The sequence below is a fragment of the Lampetra fluviatilis genome, chromosome 70 (assembly GCF_964198595.1).
Source record: "Lampetra fluviatilis chromosome 70, kcLamFluv1.1, whole genome shotgun sequence".
Classification (NCBI taxonomy): Eukaryota; Metazoa; Chordata; class Hyperoartia; order Petromyzontiformes; family Petromyzontidae; genus Lampetra; species Lampetra fluviatilis.
This window is the reverse complement of record NC_136344.1, coordinates 4,387,474-4,408,568: the sequence shown is the minus strand read 5'-3', so window position 1 is coordinate 4,408,568 and position 21,095 is coordinate 4,387,474. Positions and strand designations below refer to the sequence as shown.

Genomic DNA, 21,095 nt, shown 5'->3' with positions numbered 1-21,095 from the left:
CACGTGACGGCCGGAAATAATAAATAAATAAAGAGGAATCGCACTAAATCTATAATTAAACCGCTTTAAAGGTGGCGGACGAAAAACGAAATGCCTATTCCCACCGCGGGGCACGGGACGTGCCTCCCGGCAATTTTTTTTTGTCCTAAATCACACGGTCCGAGCGCCAAATCCCTCGCAAGCGAGCGTACACAGAGGGACAGACGGACAGACAGACAAAAAGTGACGTTTATAGGTAAGAAGATAGTGTGCCTCGACCACACCATCTCTGTCATCTGTGAACCCACTACACCTACACAGTCGAACACAAACATATCCATGGAACTTGGATTACCACGTCTCTTTCAGGGGCTATTCTGCAAAATTACGTGGTAAACTCCTCCACATGACTTCCACGTTGATACTTTTGTCAAACAATACAGATAGCAAATTGGAATTAAACGATTATGTGAGCTCCCTTGATATGGATTAATAAGTCTAAATAATTTCAAACTTGTTGATTTACTTTATAAAAAACATGCACACTCAAAAACAGCATGTTTCTTGATTCCTTAGCAAAAATCATCAATATAATGAACTTTGCTGTCAGTATGTAACGAGTTGTATTCTTGTCGTCGAGAATTAAATTGGGGATTCTATAGGATGTGCTTTTTGTAATAAAATACCGTGCCATCTTCTTGGTTCTTTCGGTAAAGTCACGTAGAAGGGAAGTAATAAAATAATAAAAATAAAACATAATAAAATAATTATCACGACGTTTCGGCCACAACGCACGCAGCCGTCACCTGAGGACGGCTGCGCTTAAGAAGATGATTCCCTGCAGTCACGAAGGCTTTAAATCGAAAAATACCGTGCCTTTAAGTTTATGGCTGAAATGTTCCATATTCACGTGTTTTTAAGAAGCCATAATTTAGCACAACATTAACCAATGGAAATAAACTATGCTATTCACCCTCCCTAAATTTCAACCACGTTAATTGTATGGTGCTTTTCAGAAAAAAATACGTTGGGTTTCAGGATTTAGATTTTTTTTTATTTGGATCTGGTTTGAAATTTTGAATCCATATGTTACCTGTTATATATTTTAGACCGCACAAAAAAACGACTTTAAAATAATCGCTTCAAATAATAGTTGTAACTCGTTGAAAGACTTGAAGTGGCAGCATTACTGCCAATATATCTTTAAAAGCTAACCAAAGATTCCTCCAAAATGGTAAATGTAAGCTTCCTCATCTTGGAAACAAAGGTCTCGCTCATCAGTTTCACAGATAAACTTTGTACCACCTGTATTAATGAAACAGTATACGCTGATCTGGCTAAATTTAAAAAGCCATATCATCGTGTGTGAAAGCAGTTGTTTGCAATTTAGTATTCTGTCCAGAAACACTTTTTTTATTGTTGTAGCCTCAACGATTTGACTATGAAGCTAATCTGAATCGAGTGTACAAACATGGTATGCGGAAATGGATTAGAACAGGATAAGGCTAGCAATGTTTGCATGCAGACCAGTTTCCACCCACATGAATGGAACATGTTTCTACTGATTGCAGATATTATTCAGTACAAAACATATGTCATTCTCTTTGCCAGCATAAAAAAATAAATTCTTGACATTGGTCCAAATCGTCACGAACGGACATTTGTACAAAGCAATGTTTTGGCGTTAGTGTCATGCATGGTTGCTGCTGTGTGAGCGATGTGTGTGGGCGTCAATTTGCTGAGGAGGAAATGTGTTTTGCTTTTCTAGCTAACATGAACGGTTTAGCATTCACCACGGTTGTATCCTTATTGTGTAATTGGCGTCATGTTGTAAGAAAAAATATTCATTAGGATCTCTCAAAGAGCAATGCAACCACCGTTTTAGAGAAGGCCCAACAGTAATGAATATCACAGAACTATTTTTTTCTAACTTTCAATTGACCTCTGATCCATGTATTAGGAGGCAATACTTTCCCCCTATCTTCCTACACAAAGTAACGTTTGACATATGACAGATAAGCACTTATTTTTTTCAAAGATTGAAATGGCATTATGGTAAAATAATATGAAGTATACAAATAACAGTAACCGCTATTTGTGCATTTTCTAGAGACTCGTGACTGAGCGAATTGTATCTTGTTCCGAATAATGTTATTTTTGGTCGACCAAAAGTCTTTATTTGTCATTTTTTTTGTAGATATCCAAATCTATGAATTAATGTATTGTCTGATTATCCATTTTCTACATCTTATTTGGAAAATTTATTTAAATGACATTTAATTTCTCGCGCTGAAAACGTGCACAAATTTCAAGTGCCTTCAATTTGCTTAGTTAATCTGTAGGACTCCCTTGTGGCCTTCAAAACACCAAGGTAATCTCCATGAATTACAGGTAACCTCACATTGCATAAAAAAGCATCCATTAGTTAACGTGGCCACCACTACCTATAGCTGTGTTCCACTAATCATGAGTCACTTCTATTGACAACAAATATCTTCCAGGACTAAAGAGACTGCCTTGTGTGATCTGTTGTAGTCTCAAAAAATGGCAATCTTCTGGGCAGGTTCAACTACATTAATGTGGCTTTCACTAATCGTAAGTAAACATAACTCTTGAATTTAATACACTCCTCTTTTTGAGAAGTTACTTAGGAAATCGGAATCAGAGGAATGTGCAAATTTTTTTCAATCAAATATCGTCAAATTGATTTAGCCGCGTTGTCATGTTCAGATATTTTTGGAAACTAATTTTAGCTGCAAGTGGGATGCAAATTAAGCTTAGGTCATTGGATCCCGATTGTGGTGCGCTACCCAGTGTGGCAAAACTCCCCCACGCGGCCACACTGTGACAGAAAAGCAATGCAGGGGAGAGCTGCTGACACAAACGGGCATGAAAAAAACTCGAAAAAACTTACAGCTCATACACTAGGCAGTTTGAGGTTGTTCTATGTCACTGTTTTTTCATGTGTAGGATTGTGGTATTTACACTTAATTCAGGCATAAAGATGAACATTTTGCACAACCTATTCTCCTTTCTACCAGTGGCGGCTGGTGATGTTTATTTTTGGGGGGGCGCATTTTTTTAATTTTATTGAGGGGGGCAAATAAATATAAAGCAGTACCAAAAACCATTTTGACTACTTGAATATAAATTTTGATGATCTTTATTTACATTTCAAACCAAAAGAAGTACCAAAAAGCATGTTTCCTACTTGAACATAAATGTTTCTCTTTTATATACATTTCAGACCAAAGTACCAAAAAGCATGTTTCCTACTTGAACATAAAAACGTTAGTTTCATGCTATTATCAATATGGCTGCGGCTACTTTCATGACGTTTGCATTTGTCAGAGATTCTTGAGGTCTCTTACCCCCGTCGTTGTCCACAAAACTTCAGTGCCGACACTTTGAAATAAAAGACAGGGAAAACAAAAAAGAGAATTGCTAACATCACATCCAGCCAGCCACCTCCGTTTCTCATAACAAGCGCGGGTGAAGCTTCGTGTGTAGCTTCGTCCTCTGTCGCTGGCCTGCTGCTGGATTTGTAAATCGGGTTGGTCCGGTCCGAGATCCTTTATCTTTTTTATTTCTTCCAGCGAAAGCCTTGTGAAAGGGTTTTTTTGTAAATAAATTACAGAATTTGGATGAACTGCTGCCATTGTTTACACAAAAATTTGATCAGCCTAGCAAGTGTCGAAGTGGTGTCGCCTGCGCACTCACAGTAGTGGCCCAGAGCGTAACTTTGAATGACAGGTGACGAGAACCAATCAGATTGGATAAAATAACATGTATCCAATTCTGATTGGCCAGGGACGCAACGACTTGCGCCCCGAGGAGAATCTTTAAGAAACCAATTAGAGACCAGCTTCAGGTCACATGCTGTCCGAAAATTTAAAGTCTCACATAGACATCCATTTGTCCGGCGCCCCGCATGAAACACATTGAAAAACATAGAAAATAGTTGACCGATTAAAGCCAGTTTTTATTAAATGCTGATGCTTTTCTTACTACCAGCCGGCACATCGTATGAAAAAAATATTTTATTTATGTATTTTTATATAATTTTTGTATATGTATATTCTTGAATCTTGATGGGGGCGGCGCCCCTGCGCCCTCTATTGACGAGCCGCCACTGCTTTCTACCCCAAAAGTCTAAAACCACATGTCTGCCTAACTAATATAACTAATATAAGAAATATGTATATATTTTTTTATTGGAGGTTATCCTTTAAAAAATCGCTAACATTGAAAACGATCTCTTCAAATACGCCAAACAGTTCGAGATTTGAGGCTTTCGTGACTGCAAAGATTCATACTCTTAGGTTGTTTTCGGTAAAGTCATGTAAATAAATAAAAATAAAATAATAATAATAATAATAGATGAAAATTGATTTATTTTTATCTATTATTATTTTACTTTTATTTTATTTTTTACCTACGTTACTTTACCGAAAAAACCTAAGAGTATGCCAAACAGGTTCACCTGAGAGAATCTAATATATTTGCTTTACCTTCAGAGCATCTATCTGATATGCCTTGTCCACCACAATTTGACATGAACAACTTCTCGCTCGCACTAAAATAATGTATAACTAAAGCTTTTTGACATTTGGAAAAAAAAGAAGTAATTTTCATGAAAACAATATATTGCTGGAACTTCAAGAGTGTGAATCTATACAACTCATTGACCTAAATGTAAACGTGTAACATGTTGCATCTTGCGTTAAATAAATGAAATTGCTTTGACGTGAATGGGTGACCATGATGCAGCTATGTTTGTATTTGTCGAGCTCAGGACAAACAATGAGGGAAGGTTGCGATTGCACCACCACCGATCCATGGAAGCGCCATGTAAAACAACCCAAATCAGTCGGAATCAGGAAGGAAATCCACCCACTATTGTAAAACACGAGGACACGCACATCATGTATGGCTATACGGATATGAATTCAGTATTTTCTGCATAATAACACTGCACGAGGCAATGTGCTCATGCAGTATGCAAATTCATAAACACATGCAATGAAAGGGTGTCAGAGATGGGGTATTGAGTGATATTAGAGGAGGTGAGAGGAGAAGGAGTCCATGGGTTTAAATAGCAGCGCATTCGGTGGTAGTGGACAGACACGAAAACCCAGAGACCTCAGAGGCAAAGATGTGCACGGTGAAAATCCTCAGTCTCCTGCTGGTGCTGCTGCTCAGTGAGGGTGAGTATCTCGCAGACTCACAGACTCACACAGACAAAGACACTCGTTATAATATAGCCTTACTGGTGTTACCCGTGAGAGGGAAATCTAATTCCGCTTAATAACACGGAGTTCTAACCGCTACTCTTTCGCTCTCCCCAGACATATGCACACAAAAAATACACACACACAGACAGATTTAAACGCAATCACACACATACACTCTGTCATATATACAGTGAGGGAAACAAGTATTTGATCCCCTGCTGATTTTGTACGTTTGCCCACTGACAAAGAAATGATCAGTCTATAATTTTAATGGTAGGTTTATTTGAACAGTGAGAGACAGAATAACAACAAAAATCCAGAAAAACGCATGTCAAAAATGTTATAAATTGATTTGCATTTTAATGAGGGAAATAAGTATTTGACCCCTCTGCAAAACATGACTTAGTACTTGGTGGCAAAACCCTTGTTGGCAATCACAGAGGTCAGACGTTTCTTGTAGTTGGCCACCAGGTTTGCACACATCTCAGGAGGGATTTTCTCCCACTCCTCTTTGCAGATCATCTCCAAGTCATTAAGTTTTCGAGGCTGACGTTTGGCAACTCGACCCTTCAGCTCCCTCCACAGATTTTCTATCGGATTAAGGTCTGGAGACTGGCTAGGCCACTCCAGGACCTTAATGTGCTTCTTCTTGAGCCACTCCTTTGTTGCCTTGGCCGTGTGTTTTGAGTCATTGTCATGCTGGAATACCCATCCACGACCCATTTTCAATGCCCTGGCTGAGGGAAGGAGGTTCTCACCCAAGATTTGACGGTACATGGCCCCGTCCATCGTCCCTTTGATGCGGTAAAGTTGTCCTGTCCCCCGAGCAGAAAAACACCCCCAAAGCATAATGTTTCCACCTCCATGTTTGACGGTGGGGATGGTGTTCTTGGGGTCATAGGCAGCATTTCTCCTCCTCCAAACACGGCGAGTTGAGTTGATGCCAAAAAGCTCCATTTTGGTCTCATCTGACCACAACACTTTCACCCAGTTGTCCTCTGAATCATTCAGATGTTCATTGGCAAACTTCAGACGGGCATGTATATGTGCTTTCTTGAACAGAGGGACCTTGCGGGCGCTGCAGGATTTCAGTCCTTCACGGCGTAGTGTGTTACAAACTGTTTTCTTGGTGACTATGGTCCCAGCTGCCTTGAGATCATTGACAATATCCTCCCGTGTAGTTCTTGGCTGATTCCTCACCGTTCTCATGATCATTGCAACTCCACGAGGTGAGATCTTGCATGGAGCCCCAGGCCGAGGGAGATTGACAGTTCTTTTGTGTTTCTTCCATTTGCGAATAATCGCACGATGGTCTTGTAGCCTATTCCAGCCTTGTGTAGATCTACAATCTTGTCCCTGACATCCTTGGAGAGCTCTTTGGTCTTTGCCATGGTGGAGAGTTTGGAATCTGATTGATTGATTGCTTCTGTGAACAGGTGTTTTTTATACAGGTGTAATAAAAGACTTGACCACGATCTCTGGCTCAGTGTCCTTTATTCGGTCCGTACTGCGTTCCCACACGGCTGTCTCTCTTATTCTCTCTGTGCTGGTTCCGATGTCACTCCAGTCCACATCAGCAGCCCCGCTGCTGTTCTTGTCGCTCTTGCAGCCCCACAGCAGCTCCGCTGCTGTACTCTCACACAGCTCCCTTGGCTGTTCCTGCTGCAGCTCTGACAGCCTCGTGCTGTCTCGCCTTCTCGTTGCTCCTGCGACTCTTGGCAGCCACCCCGCTGCCCCTCACACACAGCCTTACTGCCTATCTCTATCTGCAGCTTTGCACCTCCCAGTAGCTCCCTACTGTTCCCAGGGTTGGCTCCCGCTTCTGACGGTGCCCCCTCGGCTCGTACGCCCGCGTGGCCCCACACCTTTCCATTCACACCCCGACTGACTTCTCCTTCCGGTTTACGCGCTTAAGGACCCCCTACCTTTCACCCACGTCACCTGGCTCCGCCTCCTCGTGACGTCACATCCGGAAGGTCGCTTTCGCCCGCATTACACCACCCTCCCCCATAGAAAAAACCCAGCCGACCTCGGCTGAACAACACCAAAGCGTAATGCGGTGAACCGACCTTCCCCCTTAAAGGACACTAAGCATGCAATATAACAACAAGAACAACACACAAGTAACATCGACGAACGTACGAAAGCATGCGATAAATACGACGGCAAGAACAAGAACAATAACAACATACAATCAACGAAACGTAAGCGATTTGGAACGAGTGCGGGACGCCGGCCCGTCCCGGACGGTCGGCGGCCCACTTGTAGAACGGGGACGCGATGGAACACGAGAAATGACAGGGGGTAATTCCCCTGCTGCGATTGGAAGTCCACCGACATCTCGTGTCCCTGACGAATCAGTCTTGGTCGTATTCCGCGAATGCGCCTGCAGCGGGGTCGGAAGGGTCGCCGGGCTTGAAGGTACCGCAGCCCTGGCAGGCGCCCTCCGAACAGGCCCACTCCTCCCCCGCGGTGTCACGGTCGGCCTGTCTGGAACAGGTACGACAGGCGCTCCAGCAAGATCAATGGACGCAGGCGGGGGAGAGTCAGAGTCAGCAGCAACAGACCCCGGCAAGGCAACATTGGGAGATGACGCATCACGTAGGGGAGCAACATATGGTTTCAACCGCGACGTATGAACAAACCAACGGCGAGAACCAAACTGAACGCGCGCCGACTGTGGATTGGGAACCTCAATGAGGCGCACAGGACCATGCCAAGGTTTGTGCAATTTAGGAGAGGTCCCCGGCCGCACCTGCGGGCAATGGAGCCAGGCCAGGTCTCCCACCTTCCAGGGGCACTCCCCCTCAGACCGCCGAGCATACCGCTCGTTCCGGGCCTGGGCTTTGGCCGTAGCCACGCGGGCGTTTTCCCGCGCCTCCGTAACCCGGCGAACCGTGTCCTGAATGTATTCAGGGAGTGGTTTACGAGGTCCCTTCACCCCAGTACCCAATTGCACATCCACCGGAGGCACGTTTTCCCGACCATACATAAGGTAAAACGGCGAATACCCTGTAGCCGCATGGGGCGTCATCCTGTACGCCGAAAGCACTCCGGGGATGTGCAGATCCCAATCTGATTGCTGTTCACTCACAGTATGGCAAAGCTTGGCAGACAATGTCCTGTTCAGCCGCTCAACCATACCATCCGTCTGCGGATGGTATGGAGATGTCCGTATCTTCTTAGTCCCAAGGCCTGCGCACACTTCAGCCAATAATTTAGAAGAGAAATTTCGGCCCTGGTCCGTGAGGAGTCTCTCAGGCGCCCCCTTGTCCATAATGTACCCAAACAAAAAGGCGTCGGTGATGGCCGCGGCCGACTGATTGGGCAACGGCCAGGCCATCGGCCAACGGGAGAGATACTCAACCCCTACCAGCAAATATTTATTTCCCCTCGCCGATGGTGGGAAGGGTCCCAATATGTCCAGTGCCACCAATTCATTGACTCGAGACACCTGAATCGACTGGAGAGGCGGCACGTAAGGATGTTTAGGCGGCTTACGCCGGGCGCATTCAGGGCACGCGCGCACGTGCCCTACGACATCTGTCGCCATGCCGTGCCAAAAATAATGACGTTGTAACGTCAACAGAGTCTTCTGCACCCCTAAATGCAATAGTGTGTCACAATGGAGAGTTCTAATCAACTCAAATCGCAAGGACGTTGGTACCACCACACGCCAGCTTTCCTGGAACCTTTCTTGCCACATAAGCAGACCATCTCGGAGAGCGGTTCGCGGCCCCACAGCCGAACTCGGACTCCCATTGTCCCTCATAGACCGCTCCCGCATGGACAACAACGACTCGTCCATCATCTGTTCCCGAATCCAGACAGACCGCGGCAGATTCAAAACCCCGTCAGTCGGTCCCGGTTCCATCGGAGTATCCGACTTCTCGACGGCCAACGTAAGCGGCTGAGGGGGGTTTAGAATCGGCGAACACCTATGCGTCCCCGACGCACATTTACAAGGGGCGCGCCCTGGTAATCTGGAAAGTGCGTCAGCGTTCGCATGGCGCACTCTCTTCCGATGTTGAATTTGGAAGGAAAATTCCTGCAGCGTGTCCAACCAACGCGCCCACTGTCCCGATGGCTGGTCCATTTTAAGTGCATATTGCAAGGCCGCATGATCCGTACGCACAATAAAAGAACGACCGTAAAGGTACGGTCGAAATTGCCGTAGGAAAAAAACAACCGCCAAAAGTTCTCTACGAGTGACACAGTAGCGTGTTTCCGCAGGCGACAAGACTCGGCTACCATACGCCACGACGCGCTCTACGCCCCCTTTAGACTGTGATAATACCGCCCCAATACCTGTGTCACTCGCGTCCGTATCAAGAATGAAAGGGCGATCAAAATCGGGATAATCCAATGTCGGGGCCGTAGCCAATAGATCACGCAGACTCCGAAAGGCCGCCTCTTCCGGCTCTCCCCAAACAAATTTCCGTCCTTTACCCGTAAGGAGATGCAAGGGCCTCGCAATCGTCGCAAACCCCGGCACAAATCTTCGGTAATACGAGGCAAATCCCAAAAACCGCCGAACATCCCCCACAGAGGTCGGAGTCGGCCAGTCCCGGACACACGCCGTCTTTTCCGGATCCGTGGACACCCCCTCTGCACTCACAATGTGCCCCAAATAACGGACGGACCGTTGCAGTAGGTGGCATTTCTTTGGTTTGAATTTCAAATTGGCAGAGCGCATCCTCGTGAACACTGTCTCCAGCCGCGTTAAATGTTCCTCAAATGTGCGGCTGAACACAATAATATCGTCCAAATATATAAGACACGTCTCCCACTGCAACCCCGTCAAAACGAGCTCCATCAATCTTTGAAATGTAGCAGGGGCCGCATTCAATCCCATCGGGAGGCAGTTGAATTGAAATAACCCCTGCGGCGTACGGAATGCGGTTTTCTCCCGTGAGGACTCGTCAAGGGGAAGCTGCCAAAATCCCGAAGAGAGGTCCAGTGTGGAAAAGAACTTAGCCCCCGACAATGCGTCAAGGGAGTCGTCCATACGCGGCAGGGGGTACGCATCTGCCACCGATATCTTATTCAATTTCCGGAAATCGACACAAAATCGCAAGTTGCCATCCTTTTTCTTAACCAAGACCACAGGAGCGCCCCATGGGCTGTTAGATGGCGATATAATGTCCGCAGCCAACATGTCTTCCACCGCCCCCCGAACGTGTTCTCGCTCCGCTGGACTCATCCGATGCGAATTTAACCGAATAGGGGCAGCGTCGCCCGTCTCAATGTGATGGGAAAGCAACGATGTGCGTCCCAAATCCAAATCGTCGGAGCTGAACACATCCGAATACGTCAGCAACAATTTACGCAGCGCATCACGTTGCCCCACGGACAGGGAAGAATTTTCGTCACATAAGGTAGCGATCCAACGATTATCCGAACCCCTTGGCTCGGAAACACCAGCGACCACTCCCCGGCGATGCGGACAATCGTGCGTCGCAAACGCCGTAGTGGCATGTGCCACAACCGTACCGGCCGGAACACGGATGTTTTCCACCCCCGCATTAAGCACCTGTAAAACCGGTAATTGATCCGGCCGGACGATGGTCTGTGCCCCAACTAACGCCAATCCCGTTGTTATCGTGGCGGATGGTGACAACAAGACCCCTAATGCTCCTAGCCGATTGGGCAGGGGCTTCCGATACCGCAAGGGTATAAGCATCTGTGAACCAGGTGGGATGTCCACAGATGCGACGGACAGCGCCTGCACCTGTACGGCCGAAGCAGGTCGCCCCCAGGGCGACGGCAGAAACGAGATTCGACGGCCCCCCGGCAATTCAATACAATTCTCATTGATTTTAATCAAAATGGGCATCTTAGCCAAAAAATCCGTGCCTAGTAAGCAAGGAACCGCCAAAGATCTCGATATTAACACAACGCCCGAAGCCGACACATCCCCTATAGATATCTTAGCATCCACCTGTCCCACGATACCCATACTACCCCCGTTCGCAGCGATGCAAGACCCATAAACCGGACGCACAGCCCCCGGCGGAATGCCCAACAGATGGAAAATGACATCCGATATAATAGTCGCAGACGCTCCCGAGTCGACCAAAATGCGCACGTCCACACCTTGTATGGACCCCGGTACAGTGGATGAACCCGTAGCGGCCGCGACAACTCTCCGTGCCAATTTGCGCCACTGCGTAACTGAATGACAAGGCCCCGTCGATGGCCTTTCTTTAACAACAACAATAGGATCGCGCAACACAGGTGGTGGGTGAGGTGTAAAGCCTTGCCGAGTGTCTGGTGCGTGCCGACATGCCTGTTTCGGAGGTTCCTTGGTCGGCTTGTCCGGTGTTGTGGGCTCCTGCTGCGGCGGACCCGGGAAGCGGGCCCAGCAATCTTTGGCGTAATGGCCCCTACGGCCGCAGCGGAAGCAATCGGCCTCGTTGCGCCGAAGCGCAGGTCTTGCATCCCGGCGGCCCCGTCCCGATGGCGTAGCGCGCGGCCCCGGCCTTCCGCGTCCCGACCATGGAGAGGAGGCAGCCGTCAGCTCCTGTGGACCCCGCTCATCCGGCACATAGATCGCCCTTGTGGGGTCCCACCCCATCGCGCCTCCTTCCTTGACGGGCCCACCCGTCCATGCCGCCACTTGCTTCCAGCGACGGAGATTAAACTGCGCATCCAGACACTTTGCTGCCGCCCGGGACGTGAGCTTCTCATGCCCACACACAGGCATGGGGATCCCCAGATCCCGAGACAGCTCCAGCATTTTTCCCAATATGAGAGGCTCGAGCAGATCCTGTGGCGTGTCAGGATATGCTGCCATGGCCAGCTCCAACACCGCACCCCTGAACGCCACGGGCGATTCTTCGGGTGCTCGTTGTCGTTGAGCGAATCGCCGATGCGCGTCGTCAGGTGGCTCATAGGCGTCGGCCATTTCCTCAAAAACTCCACATAAAGTCTTCTTCTTATCGGCCGTTATGGAACGGAAAAATCGAACAGATTCGTCGTCCAGTAGAGTCGGCAACACTTCCAAGGCCTCCGCATCGGTCCATCTTGCTGAACGAACCGCCGCCAAAAATCGGCAGGCGAAAGCGCTCCAATCGCCCCCGATAGAGAATTCCTTAACTGTAGTAAGGTGGCGACTCCGACTCCTCTTTACGCCGTCTTCCAATGATGGTTGTTCTGGAGGCAAATTCAAAATGGCGTCGGCCCGCGGCGTGGCCAAGATGGCGGTTTGGCGCCGCGGAGCGCGCAAGATGGCGTCTTCTTGCCGCGTGGCCAATGGCGGCGGCAGGGCAGGCAACGTGGCGGCCCGTGGAGCACCTTCTCGTTCCATCGTCGTCCTTGGCGTAACGAGGTGACATAGATGCGCCAGGACGTCCTTTAGTGTCTCCAGTTGTTCTGCCACCTGTTGCCATCTTTGGTCAGCGTCCGATGTTGTTGACGGACCCGCCATCGCGCCGACATCTTCCACGCCCGTCCCCGTGCTCGCCTCAGCAGGGCTCTCCTCCACCACCCCAGCAGAATCCGTGGTCGGAGGGAATTCGTCGTCGTCGGACGAAGAAGCCGATGCTGGCGCCGGGGGAATTTTCTTCCTTACTTGCTTAGACATGCCGTTTCACTTCTGACCCCAGTGTAATAAAAGACTTGACCACGATCTCTGGCTCAGTGTCCTTTATTCGGTCCGTACTGCGTTCCCACACGGCTGTCTCTCTTATTCTCTCTGTGCTGGTTCCGATGTCACTCCAGTCCACATCAGCAGCCCCGCTGCTGTTCTTGTCGCTCTTGCAGCCCCACAGCAGCTCCGCTGCTGTACTCTCACACAGCTCCCTTGGCTGTTCCTGCTGCAGCTCTGACAGCCTCGTGCTGTCTCGCCTTCTCGTTGCTCCTGCGACTCTTGGCAGCCACCCCGCTGCCCCTCACACACAGCCTTACTGCCTATCTCTATCTGCAGCTTTGCACCTCCCAGTAGCTCCCTACTGTTCCCAGGGTTGGCTCCCGCTTCTGACGGTGCCCCCTCGGCTCGTACGCCCGCGTGGCCCCACACCTTTCCATTCACACCCCGACTGACTTCTCCTTCCGGTTTACGCGCTTAAGGACCCCCTACCTTTCACCCACGTCACCTGGCTCCGCCTCCTCGTGACGTCACATCCGGAAGGTCGCTTTCGCCCGCATTACACAGGTAACAAGCTGAGATTAGGAGCACTCCCTTTAAGAGTGTGCTCCTAATCTCAGCTCGTTGCCTGCATAAAAGACACCGGGGAGCCAGAAATCTTTCTGATTGAGAGGGGGTCAAATACTTATTTCCCTCATTAAAATGCAAATCAATTTATAACATTTTGACATGCGTTTTTCTGGATTTTGTTGTTGTTGTTATTCTATCTCTCACTGTTCAAATAAACCTACCATTAAAATTATAGACTGATCATTTATTTGTTCGTGGGCAAACGTAGAAAATCAGCACGGAATCAAATACTTTTTTCCCTCACTGTATACTAAGCAACTTGCACATACACTTACAGACACTCACACACCACTTAATTTCTCAAACGACACGAACACACAGAAAGACTCAAACCAACTTACACGCAGACAAACAGACACTCACAATGACAAAGATTCCTCCACATAGCCTGTAACAGGCTATTGGAGTAAGTGTTTTAGCGAACACCTATGGAGGCGGCACGGCACACGAGGGGGCAGGTGGCCAGCACTACGCCCGGCCGCCTTTCAAACCCAAGTGGTGACGTTTAGACACCGCACCAAGTACTTGTGTTGGCCTTGAGAGGCAATCAAAATTGGGTCGCCAGGTTCGTAGCACATTGCGCTAACCACTATCCTACCACTCCCGACTCACAGACATACAATGGCAAAGAGCCCTCGTATAGCCAAAACAGACTGTTGAGGCAAGTGCACTTAGAGAGCACCTATGAAGGCCGGAACGGCACACAAGGGGGTGGGTGGTCAGCACCATGCACGGTCGCATTTGTCTCCCGAGTGGCGATGTTTACACACCGCACCAGGTACTCATTTTAGGCTGAGTCGACTTAGGGTAGGTCCATGACCGGTTCAGATAAACGTCACTGGTGTTGGCCGTGAGCGAGAATCGAACTGGGATTGCCGGGTTTGTAGCGCATTGCGCTAACCACTACATTCCCACTCCCCACTAGACATACACACACATAGACATAAACATACGTACGCAATGGAATTTTGATTCACCCCAATGCATAAACACTTTTATACTTAGAGTTGGCGAAACATTTCAATATAGGATCACAGCTTGGGAAATTGTTGGAGATTGAGTGTTACCCTTCCCGCACGCATTGGTTTTCTCCGGGCACTCCAGTTTCCTCCCAAATGTAGAAACACGAATTTAAGGAGTTGGTACAACATACCAATATTGGACCACAGAGCTTGGGAAATTATATAATTATTACCGTCGGCACTGGCTGCTCTTCCCACTTGTCTGTTGTTCTCCGCACCTCTAAATATCCCTTTCTTAATACAAAAAGCGGGTTCCACATTCTGAATTATCATATTAATATCGCGTTGCTGTCTCCGTGTTCCAGGTTTTATCTCAGCCCAGGAGGATGGAGCTGCGTTACGGCGCAACCTGAAGCGTCGAGGAATTAAAATTAACCTCCAGCAGGGCCGCATCGTCAACGGTAATGAGGCGACACCCAACAGCTGGCCCTGGCAGGTGAGAGTACATCAACAAAACCTCCGGTGTGCAGGATGGTGAAATGGCCCAGTGGTACTGCATTTGCCACTTATTACGGAGGTCCAGACGGTTCAAACCCGACAGGCCACCCTAGTTAAATGCTGTCGTATGTTTTACACGTTAAATTCCAATAACAAGTGTAAATCAGAAGTTATTTTCAGGATAATTTACCGTTTCCCAATATCAGGAACCCATAACCAATGCCAGTGTAATTTGGTAATAAATGCACTGATTGTGAGTGGCACCATTGTTTAAAGTGCCACGCCAGGAGATGGAATCGAATTGATGGCCCGTGGATGGAAGGTTCTGTGTGCTAACCTTTACAAGGTGAATACTTTTAGTGCTGGTTTCTCGTCGCCAAGTTTTTCGTAAATAACTCTGTGAGCAAAGGGACCTAATTTGTCTAGGGTAAGTTCATCGTCGCAATTTAAACTTCATACTCGAGTTTTGTTTATAGTTTAGAGATGTATCGCAACCCCCCATTAAAGACAGATGGACAGAGCTAAAAAGTTAACACTTCATTGAATTTTAATCAAAGCTTATTTAAAGTATTTGCGGCACTAAACGCAATGCATGGTTTAAACTGGGTCTCACAGCCGCTTGTGTTGTACACGTGTACACATCATGCAGATGCAGTACTTCTTCCTCTTGTTATAAACACAGCTGCTGAGCACAGGCACAAAGTCCCAACATGTCAAGCGGTCAGCAACAAACAGCAACGTCAGCGAGTTTTTTTTTGTATTGAGCAAGGTTGTTATTATAAGCGCTTGGGAACAGAGACAATGATGGGAGGGAGTTCCAAAGAGGAGTGCAAGCGAAATAGCAGAAAGTTTTGTGAGGGAGTGGGTCAGTGAATAGGTGGGTGAGTTAGAGGGTGGCATGAGCAAATGAGTTTAATGTATTTTTGCTATAATAAGATCATCTGTATGAATTTAACATTTTGGCTTTCACGACCAATGTTATGATTCATAAGTACGTGTGTGTTATAAACCCTCCTCCACCCAACACAAGCAACAAATACAGTTATCACGTGAACAGTAGTGTAATTTTATTACTGCTTGTCACAACAATGTCATGAAGCCAGAACTGTGGAAAAGTCCTCCAATCTTGGACCTTCAATAGACATGTGTGAAGTCATTAATGTACGTCCACAAGGGAGCATGGAGTGGCAGGAATTGATGCTGAGAGGTTAATGTAAGTGCATTAATTATGTTCTTTTATCTTCTTGGTTCTTTCGGTAAAGTCACGTAGAAGGAAAGTAATAAAATAATAAAAATTAAACATAATAAAATAATTTTCACAACGTTTCGGCCACAACGCAAGCAGCGGTCCTCAGGTGAAGAACATGTCTGTCGATAAGACAGAGTCTGAATGACACGTCCTCGGCTTGGAGCGTCTATTTAAGGTGGGAGGAGGAAGAGCGCCTTGACAAAATAGTTTGCATATGAAGAGGAATTTTGCATATTTATGGGAAATGCAGGAATGCGAATAGTGCTAATTGTGAAATGCGTGGGAGGTGGGCGAGGGGTTTTCAAAGTCATATTATGCCCATGCATCATGCAGGATTAGCAGCAGCAAAGGGAGGGGATAGGGGTAGCATTAATAAAGGGAAGGAATGTTAATAGTACGTAGCTGTAGTAACTAAACAACCACGTAAAAAACAAAAGTATAAACTACATAGTATCATCAGTATGCTAAATATACTCTCAATAAGCTGAGCTACTAACCGTAAGTAATACATTACAATTCTAGGTCGCAAAAAATATATGCTTCCAGCTAAATTTTTTTAACTTTTTCCTTACATCACACGGGTCTATCCCGTTCTATATGCTGCCATAGACAAACCCAACATTAAATTGTATACTGGCTTGCAGCGGAGCAAAGAATCTATTCCCTGTGGAGAATACAAGATATATAGTCAATGTCAGTGAGTGGAACGCGGTCTGAAAGTCACCGTATACGTAGACACAATCAGTTAAGATCCGAAATGGTTTATTACGTCCTTCCAATGATTGCTAATCCGGAATCCATCTTCTCGGTTGAAATTGTCACTGTGTTTGTATATGTGGATCGCCTCATGAACGAATCTCTCATGGTAGCCAGATGGCTTGCAGAGAACCTCTGTCTTGGAGAAGTCAATATCATGTGAACCCACTGAATTGTAACAGTGATCTGCCATGGCTGAGGTGTTTGTCCTTCCGTGTTTCAAGTCTGCTTTATGTTCACGGATGCGGTCCGAGACATGTCGTTTGGTTTCTCCAATGTAACTGCTACCACAGAGGCAACTTAGTTTGTAGACGCCAGGGTACTGTATGTCTGGAACCACATCTTTTACAAACGGGACCAGATCACGGATTTTATATACTGTGTTGAATCGGACCTGGATCTTGTGTTTAATCAGGATTTTGGAGATCTTTTTTGTGACCCCAGCAATGTAGGGTAAGGTGATGGTCTTGAAAGGCTCCTCAACAGGATCCTTCTTGATGGTTGGAGTGATGGCTTTGCGGATTGTGTAGTCGGAGTAACCATTAGCCTTAAGAGCTTGGCGTACGTGTTTGAGTTCACTGGCAATGTGTTCCTGGTCGGAAATGCATTGGGCTTTATGGTATAGAGTCTTGATGAGGGAATTCTTCTGGGATGGATGGTGGTGGGAATCCTGTTTTAGGTAAGCATCCGTATGGGTGGCTTTCCTGTAGACAGAGTGGCTCATTGAACCATCAGGTCTCCTTGTAATTAGGACATCCAAAAAGGGTAGCTTGCCATCTTTTTCGACTTCCATGATGAATCTGATGGCTGGGTGTATGGAATTGATGTGGTCGAGAAATTGGTCTAGAGCAGGCTGGCCATGTGGCCAGATGACAAAAGTGTCATCTATGTACCTCTTCCATAAGGTCGGGCGTAGAGTGGCAGTCTGGATGGCGTCAGTCTCAAATTTATCCATGAAGACGTTGGCTACAACCGGAGATAGAGGGGAGTCCATTGGGGTGCCCTCAGTTTGCTTGTAGAAAGTACCATTCCAGGTGAAGCATGTATTGGTTAAGCAGTGTCTCACCAGGGGGGGTACCCCAGCATTCAGTCCTTGATGAACCAAGTCTTCAATGATTGCGATGGTGTCAGGTACAGGAACTTTGGTGAATAAGGAATCCACATCAAAACTGACAAGCAGGTCGTCTGGGGACAGGGAAATCCCCTTGATTGTCGATACCAGGTCAGTAGTGTTTAGTACCGAAGAGGTGGTTTTTCCAGTGAAAGGCAGTAGGATTTCAGACAAAAAACGAGCCAGTTTGTATGTGGGGGAGTTGATCGTAGAGACAATGGGACGAAGAGGTGTATCTTCTTTATGTATCTTTGGCAAGCTCTATAATCTTGGTGGCCTGGCTGCAGAAGGTTTCAACGAGAACTGTTTGGTCTGATCAATTAATGTGATTGAATGAGGAATGATATGGTTGGTTTTAGAGACGAGGCTGTTGGTGGGGTCTCTTTTTTTTGTATAGCTGCCATCGTTGAGTAGTTCTTGAATTTTGTTGTTGTATTCTATTTTGTCCATGATGACAGTGGCATTGCCTTTGTCGGCTGAGAGGATGACAATGTCATCCCTCTTTTTTAATTGAGCTAATTCAAAACGCTCATCTTTGCTGATGTTGCTAGCTGGCATCTTAGCGTTTATGAGGGTTGCAGAGATTTCAGATCTTGCTACGCCTGCAGAGATGTGACCCAGGCCCTTGAGAGCAACATCTACTCGAGCAATTATATCATTAACTGGTATGTGTCTAGGTGTGACTGCAAAGTTTAGTCCTTTAGATAAAACGGATTTCAGACCTTCAGAAATAGAACTGTTTCTGCGATTAATTACGACTTTGTTAACATCTAGCTTTTCAATGTGTGGGTCCGGTCTCTTGTTTGAGAGGCGGTTGAATTTGGAAATCAAGTTGTCCTTATATTTGACATTGTCATCCTCTCAGCCGTCAATGGCAATGCCACTGTCATCATGGACAAAATAGAATACAACAACAAAATTTAAGAACTACTCAACGATGGCAGCTATACAAAAATAAAAAGAGACCCCACCAAAAGCCTCGTCTCTAAAACCAACCAAATCATTTCTGATTCAACCGCATTAATTGATCAGACCAAACAATTCTCGTTGAAACCTTCTGCAGCCAGGCCACCAAGATTATACGGCTTGCCAAAGATACATAAAGAAGATACACTACTTCGTCCCATTGTCTCTACGATCAACTCCCCCACATACAAACTGGCTCGTTTTTTGTCTGAAATCTTACTGCCTTTCACTGGAAAAACCACCTCTGCGGTACTAAACTCTACTGACCTGGTATCGACAATCAAGGGGATTTCCCTGTCCCCAGACGACCTGTTTGTCAGGTTTGATGTGGTTTCCTTATTCTCCAAAGTTCCTGTACCTGACACTATCGCAATCATTGAAGAGTTGGTTCATCAAGGACTGAATGCTGGGGTACCCCCCCCCCCCCTGGTGAGACACTGCTTAACCAATACATACTTCACCTGGAATGGTACTTTCTACAAGCAAACTGAGGGCACCCCAATGGGCTCCCCTCTATCTCCGGTTGTAGCTAACGTCTTCATGGAGAAATTTAAGACTGACGCCATCCAGACTGCCACTCTACGCCCGACCTTATGGAAGAGGTACATAGATGACACCTTTGTCATCTGGCCACATGGCCGGCCTGCTCTAGACCAATTTCTTGACCACATCAATTCCATACACCCAGCCATCAGATTCATCATGAAAGTCGAAAAAGATGGCAAGCTACCCTTTTTGGATGTCCTAATTACAAGGAGACCTGATGGTTCAATGAGCCACTCTGTCTACAGGAAAGCCACCCATACGGATGCTTACCTAAAACAGGATTCCCACTACCATCCATCCCAGAAGAATTCCCTCATCAAGACTCTATACCATAGAGCCCAATGCATTCCGACCAGGAACACATTGCAAGTGAACTCAAACACGTACGCCAAGCTCTTAAGGCTAATGGTTACTCCGACTACACAATCCGCAAAGCCATCACTCCAACCATCAAGAAGGATCCTGTTGAGGAGCCTCTCAAGACCATCACCTTACCCTACATTGCCGGGGTCACCAAAAAGATCTCCAAAATCCTGATTAAACACAAGATCCAGGTCCGATTCAACACAGTACATAAAATCCGTGATCTGGTACCGTCTGTAAAAGATGTGGTTCCAGACATACAGTACCCTGGGGTCTACAAACTAAGTTGCCTCTGTGGTAGCAGTTACATTGGAGAAACCAAACGACATGTCTCGGACTGCATCCGTGAACATAAAGCAGACTTGAAACACGGTAGGACAAACACCTCAGCAGTGGCAGATCACTGTTGCAATTTAGTGGGTTCACATGATATTGACTTCTCCAAGACAGAGGTTCTCTGCAAGCCATCTGGCTACAATGAGAGATTCGTTCATGAGGCGATCCACATATACAAACACAGAGACAATTTCAACCGAGAACATGGATTCCGGCTTAGCAATCATTGGAAGGACGTAATAAACCATTTCGGATCTTAACTGATTGTGTCCACGTTTACGGTGACTTTCAGACCGCGTTCCACTCACTGACATTGACTATATATCTTGTATTCTCCGCAGGGAATGGATTCTTTGCTCCGCTGCAAGCCAGTATACAATTTAATGTTGGGTTTGTCTATGGCAGCATATTGTACAGGATAGACCCGTGTGATGTAAGGCAAAAGTTTAAAAATTTAGCTGGAAGCATATATTTTTTGCGACCTAGAATTGTAATGTATTACTTACGGTTAGTAGCTCAGCTTATTGAGAGTATATTTAGCATACTGATGATACTATGTAGTTTATACTTTAGTTTTTTACGTGGTTGTTTAGTTACTGCAGCTACATACTATTAACATTCCTTCCCTTCATTAATGCTACCCCTACCCCCTCCCTTTGATGCTGCTAATCCTGTATAATGCATGGGCATAATATGACTTTGAAAACCCCCCGCCCACCTCCCACGCATTTCACAATTAGCACTATTCGCATTCCTGCATTTCCCATAAATATGCTAAATTCCTCTTCATATGCAAATTCTTTTGTCAAGGCGCTTTTCCTCCTCCCTCCCAGCTTAAATAGACGCTCCAAGCCGAGGACGTGTCATTCAGACTCTG

General features: G+C 46.6%; 1 protein-coding gene across 1 annotated transcript in view; it reads left to right on the top strand.

Moving 5' to 3' along the window:
* The first annotated feature begins 5,134 nt into the window (after window positions 1–5,134).
* The window catches only part of LOC144952854 (elastase-1-like), a 55,966-nt gene continuing 40,005 nt past the window's right edge, over window positions 5,135–21,095 (top strand). The window contains exons 1-2 of the mRNA XM_078883325.1: window positions 5,135–5,186; window positions 14,759–14,889. Of these exons, the coding sequence (XP_078739451.1) occupies window positions 5,135–5,186; window positions 14,759–14,889 (183 nt within the window). The remainder of the gene's footprint in view (window positions 5,187–14,758; window positions 14,890–21,095) is intronic.